General features: G+C 38.6%; 4 protein-coding genes across 5 annotated transcripts; 2 read left to right on the forward strand and 2 right to left on the reverse strand.

The window, feature by feature from the left end:
* Positions 1-2,119: 2,119 nt before the first annotated feature.
* LOC147298582 (adenosine/AMP deaminase family protein) lies at positions 2,120-5,316 on the reverse strand. Its single transcript, XM_086252321.1, has 11 exons — positions 5,101-5,316; positions 4,881-4,951; positions 4,469-4,560; positions 4,326-4,385; positions 4,008-4,220; positions 3,839-3,915; positions 3,675-3,744; positions 3,483-3,596; positions 2,977-3,043; positions 2,691-2,795; positions 2,120-2,610 (listed from the first exon to the last, which is right to left on the reverse strand). The coding sequence occupies exons 1-11, from the start codon at positions 5,175-5,177 to the stop codon at positions 2,486-2,488; spliced, it is 1,071 nt and encodes a 356-aa protein (XP_086108447.1). The 5' UTR covers positions 5,178-5,316; the 3' UTR covers positions 2,120-2,485.
* Positions 5,317-5,391: 75 nt separating this feature from the next.
* LOC147298583 (RNA pseudouridine synthase 6, chloroplastic-like) lies at positions 5,392-9,102 on the forward strand. The gene is made up of 9 exons (XM_086252310.1): positions 5,392-5,782; positions 6,324-6,452; positions 6,562-6,816; positions 6,892-6,973; positions 7,056-7,171; positions 7,258-7,312; positions 7,480-7,591; positions 7,989-8,158; positions 8,563-9,102. Exons 1-9 carry the CDS (start codon positions 5,541-5,543, stop codon positions 8,845-8,847), a joined length of 1,446 nt encoding a protein of 481 aa, XP_086108436.1. The 5' UTR covers positions 5,392-5,540; the 3' UTR covers positions 8,848-9,102.
* Positions 9,103-9,511: 409 nt separating this feature from the next.
* Positions 9,512-14,335, forward strand: LOC147298584 (RNA pseudouridine synthase 6, chloroplastic-like). Its single transcript, XM_086247452.1, has 9 exons — positions 9,512-9,823; positions 10,592-10,720; positions 10,820-11,074; positions 11,149-11,230; positions 11,366-11,481; positions 12,712-12,766; positions 12,880-12,991; positions 13,093-13,262; positions 13,843-14,335. The coding sequence occupies exons 1-9, from the start codon at positions 9,597-9,599 to the stop codon at positions 14,125-14,127; spliced, it is 1,431 nt and encodes a 476-aa protein (XP_086103578.1). The 5' UTR covers positions 9,512-9,596; the 3' UTR covers positions 14,128-14,335.
* Positions 14,336-14,396: 61 nt separating this feature from the next.
* Positions 14,397-18,306, reverse strand: BGLU47 (beta-glucosidase 47). 2 transcript variants are annotated; one of them, XM_086239719.1, is made up of 12 exons: positions 18,117-18,306; positions 17,932-17,998; positions 17,773-17,831; positions 16,756-16,831; positions 16,590-16,664; positions 16,375-16,462; positions 16,042-16,294; positions 15,847-15,962; positions 15,486-15,741; positions 15,297-15,399; positions 15,100-15,208; positions 14,397-14,833 (listed from the first exon to the last, which is right to left on the reverse strand). In XM_086239719.1, exons 1-12 carry the CDS (start codon positions 18,276-18,278, stop codon positions 14,611-14,613), a joined length of 1,587 nt encoding a protein of 528 aa, XP_086095845.1. In that variant the 5' UTR covers positions 18,279-18,306; the 3' UTR covers positions 14,397-14,610. The 2 variants fall into 2 exon arrangements, with proteins under 2 accessions (XP_086095845.1, XP_086095853.1); XM_086239727.1 differs by having other exon boundaries at positions 14,774-14,913.
* Between the last annotated feature and the right edge of the window lie 2,596 nt (positions 18,307-20,902).

Genomic DNA, 20,902 nt, shown 5'->3' on the forward strand with positions numbered 1-20,902 from the left:
CTCAACTTTCATTTTGTGTCAATATAGTACCTTCGTTAGTTTTTCTGTCAAATAAACCGTTGTCTGCTGACGTGGCAGAGATATTTTCGTCTTTTTCTCCAAATTTTAAAAATAATAATATTTTAAAAAAATTTTGAATAAAAAAATTTCTAAAATAATTAAAACTTTTAAAAATTTTAAAAAACCAATTGGGGGGAGAGATGGGCAGGGGAAGGCTCGGGGGTTGGGTAAGGGGTGAGGGGGTTAGGATTGGTGGTGGGTCGAGCATGGAGAGGGGGGAGGATGGCAGGAAGGGGAGGGGATGGCTGAGGGAGGGTTGGGTGGGGGCGGGAAGGGGAGGGGAGGGGAGGGGAGGGGATGGATGGGTGGGGGCGGGGCGGGGAGGGGTTGGGGCTGGGGTGCGACGAGGGCTGGGGCTGGGGCTAGGGCTGGGGGGTGCGACGGTGCTGGGGCTGGTGGGGAGGGGGCGCGACAGGGTTGAGGCTGTGGGAGGGGGTGCGACAGGACTGGGGTCGGGGAGAGGGTGGGTCGGGACAGGGAGATGGGGAGGTTGGCTGGGGGCTGGCTGGGTGGGGCGGGGAGGGGGAGAGGGAGTGAGGGGCTGGTAAGGGATGAGGGGTAGGGGAGGGGAGGGGAGGGGAGGGAAGGGAAGGGGCTGGGTGGGGGGCGAGGAAGGGAGGGTGGGATGGGCGTGGGGCATGGCTGGGGAAAGGTTTTTTTTTTGTTTTATGAAATTTTTTATTCAAAATTTTTTAAAAATATTATTATTTTTTTAATTTGGAGAAAAAGATAAAAATACCCTTGTCACGTCAGCAGATAACGGTTTATTTTACAGAAAAACTAACGGAGGTACTATTTTGACACAAAATGAAAGTTGAGGTACTTTTTTGCAAGTTTTCAAAATTGGGGTACTAAATTTAAATAACATGTAAAGTTAAGGTACTAAATTGTAATTTTCTCTTTTATTTATTTAGAAGGAGATAATTCGAACTTTAATTTATTACTCTCTTGGACATGACATGTGACATTTCATAAAATTACTCAAAATGACCTAAATTTGATTTGTTAGCTTTAAGGACATGGACAACTAAATTCAATAATATCAATGAATTTTCGCATGCGTCAAGCGCATGTCCTTACACTGCCTATTGTTGGCAACTGTAGCTACAATTACAACATTTTTTTCTTTTATTTTCTATTTGAATCTTAATATGACTAGAGTTTTTTTAGTGTGTTTAAATATGTTTTATGGATTTACTGGTTGTTTTTCATTGAAGATAATAAGTGTAACTATAATTGCAGTTGCACTTGTAGTTGGAAATCGACGTAAAGCGCGAAACTATTGACATGAAGCACCGATTGATCGGTGTTATGTAGTAAATGAAACTTTCAAACTTAAAACCTCTTTAAACATTTTGAAAAAGATACCACTAAATCAATAATTAGTTGGTCAATACAATTAATTGCAGCTAGTTGGGAATCGTCAATTGATCGATGTGAAGCCCGAAGCTATTGACATGAAACACCGATCTATCGGTGTTACTTTGTGTCCTTAAAAGTAAAACAAAAATGTATGTTCTTTTGGGTAACAGAATCTATTCTGGAACTCTTGTAGTTAAGGAACTTTCGAACTTAAAACCTCATCAAACATTCTGAAAAATATACCACTAAATCAATAATTAGTTGGTCAATACACGATCAAGTGAACCAACTTAACTTGTGTCTACCGGCAATACCCCTTGAATGTTAGATATCATTGACCAATTCAGATTTCAGACAAACCTTTTGCTTACAAATTCAACATGGGCAATTAGGAATCCTCCTGGGGAAACTTCGTACATTCTCTTATCACATAATCTTACCTCTCTCAGTAGTAAATCACTGATCCTGATCAAAATTTTATACCTACTTGTAACATAGACTAAGATAGTAAGATGTGCCTAGGATTTTTTATGCGTCCAAATGTCGCTTTCTTTTGGTAAAGGATACCCATCATTCAGTCCACATGATGATGAAATTCCAATCATGTGGCAATACCCAAGTCGCATAATGACCACCAACATCACACTCATTTTTTAGCCTAGGCGTCATCAGAAGCACCATTTCCAAACATGAGAAATAAATTGTTATATGAAACTTCTGTCATGAAGTTTGTTATATTCAATCACGATTGCAAAAGAAAGAATCATTTTAAAGATTTTGATAACACTTGACCATATGCCTGAAAGAATTGGAGGCCCTGGTCGACTTGCTACTTCTGAGTTCCCTAGGACATTTTAATAACTTACTTCTACTCTAAAAATCATCTATGGGGGCATCCAGGGCACTTGACATGCATGATTCAGCTAACAAATCTGCAAAGTCAAACGCCAGCGTAGTCCAGACACAATTGAAATATGATATTTGCTGCTCAAACATTATAATTGTAGTGCTTGAACAACCATACTATGAGCAGTTATGCATGCCCCTTAAATGCTGATGGTAATCATTGATCAATCTTGGTTTCAGCAGAATTAAGAATCTCCTTTAATTCTCCCTTCACCCCATCATCAGCAAATATAAAATCAATCGCATTTCTTGTTAGCTGAAATATTTCCCTCCTTCCAAGACCTGAGAAGTCAAGAAAAAGGCTGCAATTGTTAGCTATCCAGTCTAATTTACAATACATGCACCAGTGACATCAGACCTACCAAATGCAGAAGCAGCAATGCAGTACTCGTTGGAAAGACTGGTAGAAAACACCCCGGAATCATCAGTGCAGATGACTAAAGGATGTTTTGCATTATACAGATCAGCTGCATCACCAAATAAATATTGTTACAAGAGACTTCAAAGTTCATCTGTAGTAAAGAAAAGCATAGGCTCCAACCACCAAGAAATTACTTTAGATGCTTGCTTAGGAGAGAGGAAATTGAACAGTTTTGTAAGTTGTTTTGACTTTAGATTTTAAGCCATAATAGAAACAGGAGACCTAACCAAAGTGATGCACATCAAATGAAGGAATTGTATTAGTCCTGATGTTGGATGTCAAACAAATCTCAACCTGAAAAAAGCAAATGCAAACAACAATAAAGATACAGAAAAGATATCAAATCTACTTAAACTATAAAGCTAACACTTTTAAGGTAACAATGTATAAGTCACACCAATGAACATAAAAACAAGGGCATAAAAGATGGTGTACATTGTTGCACAAGAGCAAACTAAAAGATGTTGTCTATGGTTCTTCCTCATCATGTGTATAAGCAGGAGATGGAACTGACCAGAAATTCAGTGCCCTATTTGGAAATACTAACACAGCCTTTGATGTCTAAATCTCATTATCATCATCAATAAGAATATTTGAAGATTGAACTTGTAAATCCACCAGACCAATCATACTTTGGACTTCTCCTTGGCATAATGGCAGTCAAAAGGACTTATTTAGAATTCTGTTCTAATCAAGGTTATCAAGAGAATGACTGGTTGCACAAACATCTCACCGGAATATTTAAAGATTTCAACCTTTTCCATTCCTCTTCTTCAAAGCAACAGGCATGGCCAATCCTCTGTGGTAGAAAATCTAGCATTGCTCGTATCTCCTTTGGATTACGCACCTACAAGCGCTTAAAGAAATAAATTAATCAGGGGAATTATAATGGCACAAGCTGTAAGAATTAGAAGAACAAACACACCTCTCCGCAATGAAGGGTTATATAAAGACCCTGCTCTCTAGCAAATTTTAATGCTGGCAAAAATGTAATCCTGCCACAGAAACAATACATATAGGACTATATCATTACTGTACTTATAAAATGAAATACTCTTCTGCGACGAACTCGGGATGTTGATTAAGTACCATTCTCCCACAATCGGATTTCCAGATAGGTCAATACCAACTACCCCTAAATCTCTCATTTCCAGTGCAAGATTCACCTACAGTAAGTGAGAAAAGAATCAAATGCAATGTCCATTAAAACAAACACGCTTTCAAATATTTCTTCAAAGAATGCATTTTCATGACATACAGTTTCCATTGCAGCCTCTGTGGTTTCCCGACGGTCAATGCTCAAGAGAAGTCTAACATAAATCTTTTTTCTTGTACTTCCATTACATGTATCATTTATAGGTGGAGAGTTCTTGGGGCTGCCAACATCAACATCAACTGTACTGACAGCCTTTATACCCTCCAAAACTGCTTCCAAGTAAGAGCGTTTGCTCATTCCTATGGAATCATTTCTCTGTATAGAATGAAACCCATCATTTTCTTCATCAATCAAATATATAATAAATGTCATTTTAGAAGGAATAATTCATCCCACACTTAGCTTGTTTAAGTAAATCACCTTAGGAGTTGTTCTTAGCTCCAGATACACAACATTCTCTGAAGCAAAATCTTCAACAACCTGTTTTGGGAGAAAATGTAATATCAAGTATCCACATTGAAGTGTTGGAACTAAAGATTACATAAATTGGAAAGTTATCATACTTCTTTGGTAATTCTTGTGATAATTTTGTGGTCGGTAGTAAGAATGTGGATCAAGTCAAACAACCTGAACACTTCGCTTAAAGAACGATCATCTGAGTCCAAGAATAGATAGAGTTCCAACATTAAGATTCAAGAAAATACTGAATTTTTTTTTTGGCCAGGAAGAAAATACTGAAAATAAACTGTCAACAAACATATGTTTAAGTACAAATGAACTGAAAAAACAAGAAATAAAATCATTTCCAATCTTTAATTGATATGATATTAGACCCTTAGTTGAGGCTTCAGACCCAGGCAAGAAAATTTGAAAAAAGTTTGGAAAGATAAATACCCGTAATTGAGTTTCTTTCCTACGTTTTCTCAGCAACCAAACACAACAATAAGCAATGAAAAACAAGAAAACGGGCATTACCTTTCAGTATAACATGCTCCAGATCTGAGAAAACTATGACACCCTTCTCACCCAAAACTCTCGCAAGTTCTCTGTAGCCAAAAAACAAAACCTACAATAGATTATACTTCCTAAAAACAAAGCAAAGCTTAAAACAGCAAATAACCCACTACAAGAGGGTGTTAGAGAGAGAGAGAGAGAGAGAGAGAGAGAGAGAGAGAGAGAGAGAGAGAGAGCTAACAGTAAAGTGGAGTCTCTAATGGATCCATTGAGATGAGCATGAAGTTCCACCTTTGGCATTGACACCCAACCCTCCATGCTTTTCTTTCTCTCTATGTCTTGGTTCCTACACCCTACTAGTTATTTTTTGTGGTGTGTTGTGTGTAGCTTAATCCACCATGACACAAGTCACATAATCACGAGGACTTTTATGACCCAGATAGGCAGATATAGTGGATTTCTATGATATACGCATTGATCGAGGCACAAAAACAAACAGAGACTTTCATTGGGTCAAGATATCACATCATTGTTAATGGGCTTGCCCTTGCCCACCGAAATTTCACCCGACCCATGATATAAACCCGACTCGTAGCCGAATTTCTGACATCAAAATCTCAGTTAAACCTCACCTCAAATTTTGGGTGGAGTAGTAGCTCTACTTTCAGCTTCAGGCGCCGAATGAAGATGATGGGGTCAGTGAGTTTGTCCTCAATTTTGGCCAATGGTTGCCGGAGCTTCAGTGCGCCAGTGGCCCTTGTGCGCACGTTAGCACTCACCAATGTTGCTCTCGGTGAACACTCCAACAAGTACAAGCATGTTAAGGTGGCTTGGTTTTCTCGGAGTTCAGAAAAAAGAACGTTCGCATGTGAATCCTTGAAGCAAGACGTTACCCACCCAGCTACTGCTTCATCTGTAAATGGGTACTTCAAAATTTTCCAAATTTAATGCTTTTTGGTTTTTGGGTGTCTGAGACTTTGGCTTAATTTTTTGTTGAAAATGAAAGTTTAGCTAAACTCGTCGAAATTTGGTTGCACTGTGACTGGTTACAGAAGAAACTGAGAAAAGCAAAAGAAGACGAAAATGAAAGTTTGAATCTTTATTGTTTGGGAATACACATTTTTCTTTTTGGTTTATGATAATGTCAAAAAAGAAAAAGAAAAAAAATCCATATTTACTGCTTATATGTTGATGTTTTAACTAATTGCTCTGTTTGCAAAGTTTTTGTTTGCTAAAAAAAATCTTAAGGAAAGCTCAGAGTTCATTTTGTTGTTTCCTGCTGAATGGAAGTTTACTACTAATTTGGTAATCTTTACTAGTTTAAATGGTATGTAATGATACATCTTTCACTTCTATCCTTTCTTCCTAATCAATGTGAGACTAATAGACTATACATTCTTTATATCTTACCTTTTGGTGCCTACACTTTTGGTTTGCTCAATTTGATGCTATATCTTCTTTCAGCCACCCTGAATATACTCGCTTGCTTCCATGTCCCTCAGACAATGGACCACCAAGAGTTGAGCACTTGGTTGTTTCAGAAGGGGGGCCTGTTCTAGAATATATCTGTAAAGCTCTGGATCTTCCTCATCCGTGAGTGCTGCCCTTTTGTCTTCTCATTGTTTTTTAATTGATTTATGGCATACGATCTCTGTCATTATCAAGTTGGGGTGATAAATGGAAAAAATTTCATTCTTTGAAGGTTTGTTGCAGATCTCATTCATTTTGGAGCTGTATATTATGCCCTCGTATGTCCAAAGCCTCCTCCAACTGCAACCCCAGAGCAAATCAGGGTATTTAAAGAAGTTACAGCACCATCAGTACTGAAAAATAGAGCTTCCATCAAAGGAAAAACTGTAAGAGAAGCGCAGAAGACTTTCCGGATAACACATGGAGACCAATTTGTTGAAGCTGGAACATACTTACGTGTGCATGTACACCCAAAACGTTTTCCTAGGTAATACAAAATATTTTGACAGGCCTTTACCAATCATTTTAGTGTTATTCTTGCTCACATTAGATTTTTGATCAGGTGCTATGAAATTGACTGGAAATCAAGAATTATAGCTGTAACTAAAACCTTTGTGGTTTTGGACAAACCTGCTGGTACAACAGTATGTATCACTATAGAAACATACTTTATGGAATTTTATCCATTCAATGTCGTTTCTCTGGAATTATTAAATGTTTTGACAGGTAGGGGGAACTACAGACAACATCGAAGAAAGCTGTGCAACCTTTGCCACCCGTGCCTTGGGCCTAACAACCCCCCTCATGACTACACATCAGATTGATAATTGTACAGAAGGATGGTATTGTATATTATATTAGCTGTTGTCCTTGTTGTTGAGACATAGAGGGTAGTGCTACTAAGTTCTAACTTCTAGCTCACTTACAGTGTTGTCTTAGCTAGGAGCAAGGAGTATTGCTCAGTTTTTCATGGGAAAATCAGAGTAAGTTTTGCAACTTCATGCATTGGTACACATTAGATTGAAGTAGCCTTAATTACTGGGATGGCAGACTCCGATAACTCTGTTCCTTATTAGTTATTGCTGTGGTCCAACCCGGAGCTCTTGTCTCCTATGGTCATTAAGTTATAATTTTCTTTTCTCATACCTAGGAGAAAAAAGTGAAGAAGCTTTATCTAGCTCTTGCCGCTGCTCCTGTACCAATTGGTAGAATTACTCACTACATGCGTCCAATTAACATGGCTCCAAGACTCATTTCTGAAGGTAGTAGTCTATTTCAAGCAGTGCATGGAGATTTGTTTTGTATTTTAAATATATTCAGTATGTGCAAGTACAATTCGAAAACCATTACTTTCTTATCACAGGCATTCGGTGTGGTTATTCAATTATACAGGACATAACCGATGTATACAAACAGTTTTAGGATTATAGTTTATTGTCTTTTTTCCAAATGTTGTTCAAAAGACTAAAGTAAATTTGAATTCACGCCAACCGTGGTATAAGGCTTTCTATTACAGTATTACTTACTGTGACATGGTAGCTACAACTTCAGAGATATTTTCTTCACAAGCTCAATTAATGAAAATATAATTTATGCAACTTCTATGCTTAATTGGGAACTGGCTGAAGCTCAAAAAGTTGTGGTGTGTCATGTGTGCAGATTTCATTGAAGGGTGGCTTTTGTGTCAACTTGAGGTAATGGAATGCGAGGAGGTTCCCTGGCCAAATGTTGCCATCGAAGAGAAATATTGTGTTGAAGACTGTGGGTGGCCTTCAAAAGATTATGCATATGAGTGTAAAATCAACCTTTTGACTGGGCGGACTCATCAGGTTAGGAGCAAAATATTATTCAAATATATGAATCTAATTAATATCATATTTATTTCCCACTCTGATTTGGAGTAAGATGATGATCATTGGCTCAGTTTGTTTATCTGCAATCCCTGAGATATGGTTTCTTAATTGTATCTTCTGGATAAAACTATCTTTTGATCTAAATGAGGGGAAATTCTACCATACTAACAATGTATGACATACAAACACATTTTCACATTTTTAGCCCTTGGATGTTGATAAGTTCACTTTTCCACTACTAGGGTATATTCTTCACCATCATATGTGTTTGTATGACAGTACAAACTTTGTACCATAACAAACTCTCAAGATTGTGAGATGTGATATAACGAAGATATTTAACAAGATGTAATTGGGAAATAACTACATTTATGATGCAGATTCGAGCGCAATTGGCAGCCTGTGGTGCACCTATAGTGGGTGATTCCATGTACATGCCAGCTGCAATTGCAGAGATGGCAAGTCCTGGGCTGAACCCCTTTGGCAAATATAAGAAACAGTATACCAGTGAAAATGATAAAGCAGTAGATGTCACAGAGTGGGCTGCACAGCATGGAAAGGAACCTAGTGTTGCTATCGGTCTTCAAGCATGTCAGATATCATGGGATGATGGCAAGCACACTTTTGAGGCTAGAGCTCCTTGGTGGAGGTGTCAACAAACTTAGAAAAAATGGGGTTGGAAATCAATTGTATGGCATGGTATTTTCCTTTCGGTGAAGTTAGGGTTCCTGTCTGTATCATGTGTATCATTTTTGGAATTATCAAAATGTGTGTACTAGGAGTAAAACTTTCATGTCGTGACTGTATACAGTTATTGTGTCACAATGAGGTGTATACAACAGTGATAGAGAATTTTTTTCTAGACTACTACTTAGCTTATAAATTCACGTTGTGATAAATACTCATAGTTTAGTGGATGCCATTGAAGAATGCTTCTTATCACACCATCTCTCTCTAAAATGTTGGAAATTCATATTCTGACAACATTCAATTCCATTAGTAGAGCTGGTGGTGAAAATCTTTTATGGGACATGTGTATAGGCTTAATGTGTTTATCCCTCTCACCATATTTACGTGACGAGTCACATAACAAGAGACATAGACACATTTCTTCAAACTTTCTCATGGAGCTGGACCAGCTGGTGACTTCTAAATCATCCCAAATATGACTTGAACTCAGTTATGAAGATACGAACCCAATTGGCCAAAAAAAAAAAAAAGAAGATACGAACCCATGTCGAACCCGTTCTGTTACATAGGCCCAATCGCATGTTGACTACATCGAGCTTACATATGTTTCACGGACCTGGACCTATCTTATCTTAAAACCCGATTCGTACCCAATTTTCTGACAGCAAAATCTCAGTTAAACCTCACCTCAAAATCAAGCTCTACTCTCAGCTTCAGGCTCCGAATGAAGATGGGGTCAACGAGTTTGACCTCGATGTTGCCCAATGGTTGCCGGAGTTTCAGTGCGCCGGTGGCCCTTGTGCGCACGTTAGCACTCGCCCATGTTGCTCTCGGTGAACACTCCAATAGCTACAAGCATGCTAAGGTTGCTTGGCTTTCTCGGAGTTCAAATAAAAGAACGTTTGCATGTGAATCCTTGAAACAAGACGTTACCGCTTCTTCTGTAAATGGGTACCTTGAAATTTTCCAAATTTAATGCTTTTTTGTTTCTGGGTGTCTGAGATTTTGGCTTAAGTTTTTGTTGAAAGTGAACGTTTAGCTAAACTGGTCGAAATGTGGTTCACTTGTATTGGTTACCGGAGAAACTGAGCAAAGCGAAAGAATATAAATATGAAACTTTTAATGCTTTATTGTTTCAGAATACCATTTTTTTCTTGGTTGATGGGAATGCCATTTTATTTTTTAACCAGACAGAGTTCATTTCGTAGTTTTCTGTTGCATGGAAGTGTATTACCAATTTGGTAATGGGTGCCTACAGATTTTAGTTTATTTGTTTACCGTATATCTTTATCTGAGGATGAGTCCTTTCCATTATATAAAGTTCCTTTGTAACAATTAATTTTTAAATTTTTGCTTGAAAGAAAGTTAGTTTATTGTAATTTCAGATTCGCATAGCTGGGTTATGGAGAAACTGAGAAAAACTATTTTTTAATGAAGTTTTCAAGTTGTTTATGCTCACTTCTCCCATCATATATATATAAAAGAATGTTATAACTTCTCCCTGTCAATGGTGCTCATTTTCCTCATTTTTTTATGGCTTGAGAATCTAGTTAAAGCATCCCTTCTATTCCAAATTTTCTTAAGCGGTATGTTATGGTACCTTTAGCACTTACTTCTATCCGTTTCTCTCATCAATGTGAAACTTTACATTCTTTATATGCTTACCTTTTAGTGCCTACACTTTTGGTTTGCTGACTTTGATACTATATCTTCTATCAGCTACCCTGAATATACTCGCTTGCTTCCATGTCCCTCATACCATGTACCGCCAAGAGTTGAGCACTTGGCTGTTTCAGAAGGGGGGCCTGTTCTAGAATATATCTGTAAAGCTCTGGATCTTCCTCATCTGTGAGTGCTGCTCTTTTCCTTCCCATATTCATTTGTGGCATATGATTTTTTTCAATATCAAGTTGGGGTGATAAATAGAAAAAATTTCATTCTTTGAAGGTTTGTTGCAGATCTCATCCATTTTGGAGCTGTATATTATGCCCTCGTACATCCGAAGCCTCCTCCAACTGCAAGCCCAGAGCAAATCAGGGTATTTAAAGAAGTTACAGCACCATCAGTACTGAAAAAGAGAACTTCCATCAAAGGAATAACTGTAAGAGAAGCACAGAATACTTCCCGGGTAACACATGTAAACCAATTTGTTGAAGCTGGAACATACTTACGTGTATACGTTCACCCAAAACGTTTTCCTAGGTAATTTACAACTTCACAGGCCTTTACCATACTTTTAACAGAGTTATTCTTGTTCACATTAGCATTTTGATCAGGTGCTATGAAATTGACTGGAAATCAAGAATTATAGCTGTAACAGAAGGCTTTGTGGTTTTGGACAAACCTGCTGGTACAACAGTATGTATCACTACAGAAACAGTCTTTTACGGTATTTTGTCCATTCAGTATCTTTTATCCGGCGCTGCCAAATGTTATTTTGATCAGTTAATTAGTTGATTACATCATCTATGATTGTTTGACAAATTTTGTCAGGTAGGAGGAACTACAAACAACATTGAAGAAAGTTGTGCAACCTTTGCCACTCGTGCCTTGGGACTAACAACCCCCCTGATGACTACACATCAGATTGATAATTGCACAGAAGGATGGTATTGTATATTATATTAGGAGGGCTGCTATTTGCACACCCCTTTTTTTCTTTTTGCACACCCTTTTTCCCTTTTTTTCTCCTACACACCCCACACACTTACCTCAAATTCAAAACCTCTCAACACACACCCAACCCATTACCAAAATACCCTCATTTCATTACACACCCTCCCCTCTTTCCCTCTCTTTTTTCTCACGTTCACACCCCCCTCCCCCTGTTTTTTTTTTTTTTTTTTTCTTCTTCTTCTTCTCCAGCCAGCCAGCCAGCCCCTCCACCCAACCAGCCAGCCAGCCCCTCCACCCAACCCACCAAGCCCCTCAACCCCCTCACCCGACCCACCCCTCCCTCCCTCCCCCTCCGGCCTCCCCCCTCCACCCAACCCACCTAGCCCCTCAGCCCCTGCACCGACCCCCCCCGCAGCACCACCTCCTCTCTCTCTTCCCCAGCCCACCCCAACCCAGCTCCGACCACCCCTCACAGCCCACCCCAGCCCCGACCCACCCACTCAGCCCCTCACCGGACCACCTCATTCCCTCCCGCACCCCAGCCCTGTAGCAGCAGCACCTCCTCTCTCTCTCTCCTCCCGCGCGCAGCTGCGCATCCGTTCGACACTGGCCCGCCGAAAATGTCACACTCGTTCGGCAGGCATCCGCCGAACGATGTGAGTGTTGTTCGGTAGGTACCCACCGAACATCAAGGACCCGTTCGGCAAGTGCCCGCCGAACCAGCTACTCGGAGAGAGAGAGAGAGAGAGAGAGAGAGAGAAGGGCACGCCGGTGGTTGGAAGCCGCTGGGGTGGTCGGGGCTGGGTTGGGGTGAGAAGGGGCGGGGCTGGGGTGGTCGGGCCTAGGTTGGGGTGGGCTGGGGCGGGGCTGGGGTGGTCGGCAGAGATGGTAGAGAGAGGGAGAATGGTGGTGGGCGTGGCTGTGCAAGCTTGAGAAAGATGGAGGGGCTGGCTGGCTGGCTGGAGAAGAAGAAGAAAAAAAAAAAAAAAAAACAGGGGGAGGGGGGTGTGAACGTGAGAAAAAATAGAGGGGGGGGATGGGAATGGGATGTGTGGGTGAGGGGAGGGTTAAAGTGGTATTTTTCTTGAGGCTTTTTTTTTTTTTTCAAAAGGGGTGTGCAAAAAGAAAAAAGAGGGTGTGCAAATAGCAGCCCTCTATATTAGTTGTTGCCCTTGTTGTTGAGACATAGAGGGTAGTGCTACTAAGTTCTAACTCACTTGCAGTGTTGTCTTAGGTAGGACCAAGGAGTATTGCTCAGTTTTTCATGGGAAAATCAGAGTAAGTTTAGCCTCAACTACTGGGAGGGCAGACTCCGATAACTCAGTTGTGGTCCAACCTGGAGCTCTTGTCTCCCTAGGTCGTTAAGTCAAATTTTATTTTCTTATACTTAGGAGAAAAAAGTGAAGAAGCTTTATCTTGCTCTTGTCGCTGCTCCTGTGCCAATTGGTAGAATTACTCACTACATGCGTCCATTTAACAGAGCTCCAAAACTCATGTCAGAAGGTAGTAGTCTATCTCAAGCAGTGCATGAAAATTAGCTTGACTGGGCGAAGGAAACTCTTTCTGTCCTTCTGGATGAAGCTCACAAAATGTGGTATGTGCAGATTTCGTTGAAGGGTGGAGTTTGTGTCAACTTGAGGTCATTGAATGCAAGGAGGTTCCCTGGCCAAATGCTGTCATTGGAGAGAAATATTGTGTTGAAGACTGTGGGTGGCCTTCAAAAGATTATGCATACGAGTGTAAAATCAATCTTTTGACTGGGCGGACTCATCAGGTTAGGAGTAAAAGATTATACATATATAGGAATTTAATTAGTATCATTTTCATTTCCCACTCAGATTTGGAGTAAGATGGTGATCATTGCCTCAATTAGTTTATCTGCAATCCCTGAGATATGGTTTGTCAATTGTGGCTTCTCGTTGGCAAAAGAAAAAAAAAAAAAAAAAAAAAAAGGAGAAAAAAAGAAATTAATTGTGGCTTCTGGATGAATTTTAAAGAGAGGTCCAGCTACCTCAAGGTCCTCAAGTCAAGTATATAATATTTTTCGAGGCAGAAAATTTTCAGTAGTTCAGAGTTCAAGATTGTGGGATGTGATATAACTAAAAGATTTGACAAGATTAAATTGGAAAAACTGACTGTTCCGAAAACCATGTTTTTTAGGTTCTTTGTCCCAAGGAATGTTTTACACAACTCTGTCATGGTTATTGTGTTATGTTTCAGTAACTTGTGTCATTGACTCATTGGATAGTGGATACTAATAGTGAAAGAGCATGGAAGATTCTCTTATTAGTTGGTGTTACAAATAAGGTGAGATCAGGAATATTGCTTTGGAAATAAATACATTTATGATGCAGGTTCGAGCACAACTGGCGGCCTGCGGTGCACCTATAGTGGGTGATTCCATGTACATGGCAGCTGCAGTTGCAGAGATGGCAAATCCCGGGCTGAACCCATTTGGCAAATATAAGAAACATTGTGCAAGTGAAAATGATAAAGCAGAAGCAGTGATGGAGTGGATTGCACAGCATGGAAAGGAACCTAATGTTGCTATTGGTCTTCAAGCATGTCAGATATCATGGGATGATGGCAAACACACTTTTGAGGCTAGAGCTCCTTGGTGGAGGTGTCAACAAGTTTAGAAAAGATGGGGATAGGAATCAATTGCATGGTATGCTATTTTCCTTTGGCATTAGGGTACCTGTGTGTAACTCTGTATCATGTGTGATTTCTGGAATTATAAGAAGATAGAAAGTGTCTACAACTTAGCTTATAAATTCAGATTGTGATAAATCCTCATATTTTTAGTGGAGGGCAATGATGAATGTTTTTTGTCAGACCACATCTCTCTCTCTCTCTCTCTCTCTCTCTCTCTCTCTCTTTTTCTTAGATTTTACTTAACACGCTGAAAGTTGGAAATCCATATATTTTAATTAATTAAAATATATTTCCACTTACCTACATTTCTCTGCCACTTTTTCACTTATTAGTGCATTTGTACAAAGGAATTCAAGGTAAAATGTTGGGTTGGCAAACATAGTAGTTCCCAAACTACTATGTTTGGGAACTCAAGTAAAGGCTTCATTGATTGATTAGCACATGGATCCTCCTAACAAGATAGCTGTTTAAGTGCTATACATCTTCTTCTTGATCATGCTTGGGTACTTCAAACTCTGCAACGTATGATTAGCAATAAATTGTTTGTACCAAGCTGCTGATAGTCTTGGAGTTCTCTTGAGAGTGGCATAATCAACGCTGTGAAGTCCAAACCGTACAGTATATCCACTGGTCCACTCGAAATTGTCAAGCAAGGACCACACAAAGTACCCTCTTACATCTGCTCCTTTTCTATCCATATTTTCAAAGATTCCATTAGCGTTCAGCACATTTTAACCATTTTGCATATGTTAGACTTTGTTTGGTTGTTTCTAATAACAAACAGATAACACAAAAGGTTTGTGCATGTTAGTACATCACAATGTCAATACCACATATAGATATTACATGAAATTCAAGAAACAAAATAATAGGCATATTGACATGACTAGCAGACTATTAGTTAAAGAGAAATAAATGCAAGAGGTCTTTATTGTCTTGGACAGTTAAGTGTATACCTCATTCTTTCTTCAAGTGCGTGTAAGTAGGACCTCATGTACTCCACTCTCTTCATATCATTGAATAATTCTTCATTGGTGGAATTTGGATTCCTTTTCTCACCATACCCTACAAGACCCACTCCAGTTATATCAGCAACTTTTTAAGATATAAAAATGGGTTCACTTTTTAATCAAAGATCTGGGTTTGCACTTACCATTTTCTGTAATAAAGATTGGTGTATTATTGTATCTCTCTTTTATGTATGTCACAATCTTGTCCATTCCTTGAGGATACACATACAGCCAATCAACTGTAGTCTACATCAATAAAAAGCTTAGGTAATTTGCAGAAGCTCAAAAGTGCTGTGGACCTGTGGTGCTAATGATAAGATGAGATTACATACTGGTTCTCCAATGTAGACTCCATCTTTTTGTGCAGTTCGCAGAGCAAAACCCTCTGTCCTAGAAGCTCCTGGTCCTGGTTCACATGGAGAAAACATACAGTCTTTTGAGTAAAAGCTGGTATAGTGATTGATGCCGATGAAGTCTAGTCCATTCTTCAGCAGCTCCACATCAGATTTTGAAAACACAGGCAAATCAGCTCCTAGAATCTCATGCATTTCTGCAGGGTATTTTCCATGTACAATTGGGTCTAAGTACCTGCATTGAACATTTTAGTTGCAGCAAACCATGCTTCAGTTTGGTTGTATAGCCAGAGAAATATGAGAACAACTTAATGCATCATCTTGACCTTGAGCTTCTTACCAGTTCATATAGAAAGATTGAGCCCTCTCAGCTGCTAATTTATCTTCTAAGGAGTTGCTGATGGGTTCATACCACACAGCATTCATGACCATTCCAATGGAACCTCCTTGTTTTTTCTGAGTGTTAAAAGACATAAATTTGATGAGTTTTGGAATCTATAAATTTAATGAAGACAAGAAGAAACTGATTAAAAACCTGATATTTGGTTCTGTATATTTTCACAGCAGCTGCATGGGATAGAATAATGTTATGAGCTGCAATAAAAGGCTCTCTCTCTGAATCCCCACTACTACAATTCCCAAATGGGGCAGAGCAACGAGATGGTGGGTAAATCCCTGACCTATATCCACGAATGACTACAACATTGGGCTCATTGAAAGTGACCCAGTACCTCACTCGGTCTCCAAAGAATTTGAAACATGTATTTGCATAATATTTGAAATCCTCCCTGAAAAATTTAATTGTATTCCATGTTAGTGATCTCCAATATTCAGACAAAAATGTGATGGAACTGTTCTTGCTGCTTACTGCACTTTGGGACTTAGCCAAGCTCCGTATCTGTCTTCAAGTTCCTGAGGAATATCGTAGTGAGTCAATGTCACAAAGGGCTGGATTCCTAGAACAGGACATGAAGAATGTTCAGGAACTACAAATCATGTGATCACACTGATAATTTTGGACTAGGTGATGCAGCAGCAATTAATGACTTGGATGAACACACGAACAATGGTACCAAAGAAAACCTCTATGCAGAAGAGCGTCGATGAACTTGTTATAGTGATCAATGCCGGCTCTATTCACTTTTCCAAATCTTCCTTCTGGTTCATAGTTGAAATATAATGACTTAGAGATGAGAAGATTGGATGCTATAATCAAAATGGAAACTCACTCAAGGAATGAAAAACTTACTGGGTAAAACTCTTGCCCATGATATAGAAAAACGGTAAGTATTGACTCCAATGTAAGTCATAAGATCCAAATCTTCCTGTTTTTTCATATGAATGTCAAAGCAAGGTTTTATCAGTGGTGTATCTAATCTAGATTAGCCTTAAAATCAAACACACTATTTTTTTAGCTACAGTCGTGAAAAGTTTCAACTTGCACACCAATTGCTCAGCTGCTCCATCAATTTAGCCATCCCCAAAAGTGTAAGTTTGAAGGAAACACCTTTGGACACATACACTAAAAACAGTAATGACCTTACAGACAGGAGGTACAAGACAATAACAAGTGGGGTGGGGTTCATAATCTATCATTTAATCATAAAATTCTGAGGGTTGGGTCAGGCTCACAATCAGCTGTCTATGTCAAATATTTGGAAGGATTCAATATTTTATGCCCCAGAAATTTAATCATGCCCACAATTTATGCCATACAGTTTCTTTACAGACAAGGGAATTTGGCATATCTCCTTATGGGACACACCCATGGATTCCATGGAGAACCTATTGCCCTCCAAATGCATGAAAGAATGAATACAGCAAGTGTTTAGAATTTTGGGATGCAATTCTAATTCAGAATAGGTCTTGTGCTTGAGCTGGATTAAGACAGAATCTACATATCCGGCTATAACACAACACAGAAAGATAGCAGAGGATTTTAAAAGCAACCCTGCTTGATTGTTTTAGTATCTGCTAGATATTTGGACAATAACTTGTGAAACTTCAGTAAAGCTGGACTAGATACTGTTTCTCTCTCTCTCTCTCTCTCTCTCTCTCTCTCTCTCTCTCTCTCTCTTATTTTTTTACTCTGAATATAGAGTGGAAAAAAAAAGGCACAGAAATTGGATGAATGACAATCATAAACAAATGAAAAAGGATTAATGGAGATATATGTCTGCATTTGACCGAAAACTATAAATAATAGACATGTAATGTTATCATCATTAAGAAGCACATGCAAATAAGGTTAATTCAAAAGCCTAACCAGATAAAGATGGTACTGATCAACAGCAATATCTCCATTAGTTCCATCCAATATATGACCTGTGACATGCCAAAATAACTCTGACCATTGGATGACAAGGAGAGTGGGAGTAGGGAGTAGTAATTAATGCATCAAAGAGTAAAACATAAGCAATCTAACCAGGCTTATGAGTGAATATATCCCAGTTGTTGAGGCCTTTACCATCATTCAGAAAAGCTCCTTCAAACTGGGAAAATATATATATGAAAAAATATTAAAAAAAACAAAACAAAACAAAACAAACAAACAAACTGATTCTAATAAGTGTGTGTGTGGATAAGAACTAAGAAAGCAACGCAACACACCTGGTAAGAAGAGGATGCAGTTCCAAAGAGGAAGTTGCTTGGGAAAGGGGATGAACCTGAGTTTCCTTTCATGGATATGTGATTACATGACACTATAAGAATTGCAAAGCACATCTCAACCAGAAGCACAGCATGAACATGAAGTACTGAAAAAAGCTCCATAACAATGAATGCCTAAGCCCTATGAGTGAAATAGTGGAGTTAACTCCAGAAACTTGTATTAGAATGAGAAATAATCTTCTTTAATAATAGAGCAAATAACACGTAGCTATCTCAAGTATACACCTCTTTAATTTTTTTATTTTTTAGTTTTTTTTAATAATTATTTTATTTTTTATTATTTTTTTGTTCACGTGACATTTTTTTTAAAGCTATGTCAGTGCGCCACATAGGCGGTTAATAGCTTCTTAGAAAGAAAACTTGACAAAAGTATGTGGGTGTCAAAAAATAGTAGTTAAGGTGCCTCTGAGTAATTTTTTTTGTTGAAATACTAATTTCAAATGAAGTGTATACCTATATATAATTTGATCTTTATAATATAAATTGCTCTTTTGATGCAACATCTGTGGTAGCCATAGATGAACCAAGTAGTGACAAAGCCCCCATTAAAGTTGGTTTTGCTGTAACAGGGCTAGCAACACTCCAAAGGAGATATTGGTCGGTTAGCTGGTTTAACAAAAGTCTTTGGGAATACCCAATTAAAACGAAGAAATTGAGTCTGATGTGACGTCAACGAACGAGGAAAAACTGGAATCATAATCAGGTTGACAAAAACCAGAAAACAGTAGCAGACATGTTGCATCAGAGAAAAAACTTGGCAGTCTACCTCTCCAATTATAAGCAGGGAAGTCACATCAAAGAGATTTGCATATCATCTGAATCGAAATGGTTACCAAACCAATCATGGCTCGAAATGGTTAAATACCTTGGTAATTCTTTTGCTTTAAAATCAAATCAATGGGTCATTGTCAATTTGCCATACTACAGCAGATTAGTGTGTTCTCATTGTTCTGACGACCATATACCAAAGGCATTCACATTCAAGCTACATGCAAAAAATGTACATGATATACTTACATGGTCATGTCATCAATGCACGCAACTTCTATGTAGTGCAACAGTTGATTGGCTGATAGCATGTAGAATTACGCTGCTTCTGGATTCAAGTATCTTTGTTTCATTTTTTATTTTTTTAGTTAAAAATGACAAGAGAAAAACTTGCTTATGAGTCTCTCACATTCATTTGGTCTAGTCACATAATATATTAGATGGAAGAGACCCGTTGTACACAATTAATGAGTGTAAGTAAATTTTTCTTGTGTTGTATCAGACCCTAAACTGATTTGTGCTTGTGCCTCTTGTTCATACCATGCCTTAATCGGGTCATTATCGTCCTTTTTTGTTTTTGTTTTGTTAAATGAAGTTCAAATTTTCATGTTTGGCTTGAGTTAAGCTTGTCAGCTTGTGCCAAATATGGTTTGTCAGACCTGATACACTAGTCCAATATATGACACTGACCACCCTGCCAGTCTTAGTTTTAACAGACCGAGTTCAAATTGTGTCCAAAACAATTCGACCCGTTTTACCAACTCAGCCAACCCAGAAAAAAGATGGCCTTACACAATCAGGGTCTCACCCTTGGCCTTAGGAGACGTTGAAACCCATTATTTTGAGAAGCATATATATATATATATATATATATATATATATATATACAGGCTCATTCTGTTGAGGTATACCTCAACTTATTTATATTGAGGTATACCCTGTTAGAGCCCACACGAGTCGTTTTGTGTCGATCCGAACCGTTCAATTTTTACATCTCCATAGATAGATCAGTAACGACCTTACAATCTCAAATGAGTCGTTGACAAGTGATTCTAAAAAACTCTGTATAATTGGAATACAATCGCCAAGAGGTACAAGCTGGGAATGACAAGTGGGGTGGGGTTCATAGTCTATCATTCAATCTTAAAATTCTGAGGGGCAGGTCAGGCTCACAAACTTTTAGCACCAGCATTTTAGTCATGCCCACAATTTATGCCATGCATTTTCTTTACAGACAAGGGAATTTGGCTTATCTCCTTATGGGGACACATCCATGGTGAATACTACAAGTGTTTAGAATTTTGGGATGCAATTCTAACTCAGATTAGGCCTTGTGCCTGAAGCAAAGTTATCAGAGGATTTTAAAAGCAACCCTGCTTAATTGTTTTAGTATCTGCTAGATATTTGGACAATAACTTGTTGCCATTATTTGTGGTTAACTCTGAATATAGATCGGAAAAAAAAAGATACACACAAAAATTGGATGAATGACTAGTATAAACAAATAAAAAAAGGATTAATGGAGAAATATGTATGCATTTGACTGAAAACTATAATACACGTGTACTGTTATCATCATTAAGAAGAAGCACAAGTTGTGAGAGAATCCCACATTGGAAATTTGAAGTCTTGCATAGTAGTTTATAAGGTCTTTAGCAGTATTCAAAATAGAAATCAGGATTTTTCACGCTTTCTCAACAAGTTCAGCATGAACATGAAGTATTGACAAAAGCTCCATAACAATGAATCTTCACATTCAACGTACATGTAAAGAATGTACATGATATGCTTACATGGTCAACATTGGCGCCGAAATTCTATGTTGGCTCATAGCCTGTAGAATTAGGCTGCTTTTGGAATCAAGTATGTTGGTTCTCAATTTTTGCTGGTTAAAAGTATAAAGACTGTAGAGGAACTTGTATACCATCGTTATATATATATTCACATTTATCTGGTCT

Source organism: Dryas octopetala, chromosome 1 (assembly GCF_963921425.1).
Source record: "Dryas octopetala chromosome 1, drDryOcto1.1, whole genome shotgun sequence".
Lineage (NCBI taxonomy): Eukaryota > Viridiplantae > Streptophyta > Magnoliopsida > Rosales > Rosaceae > Dryas > Dryas octopetala.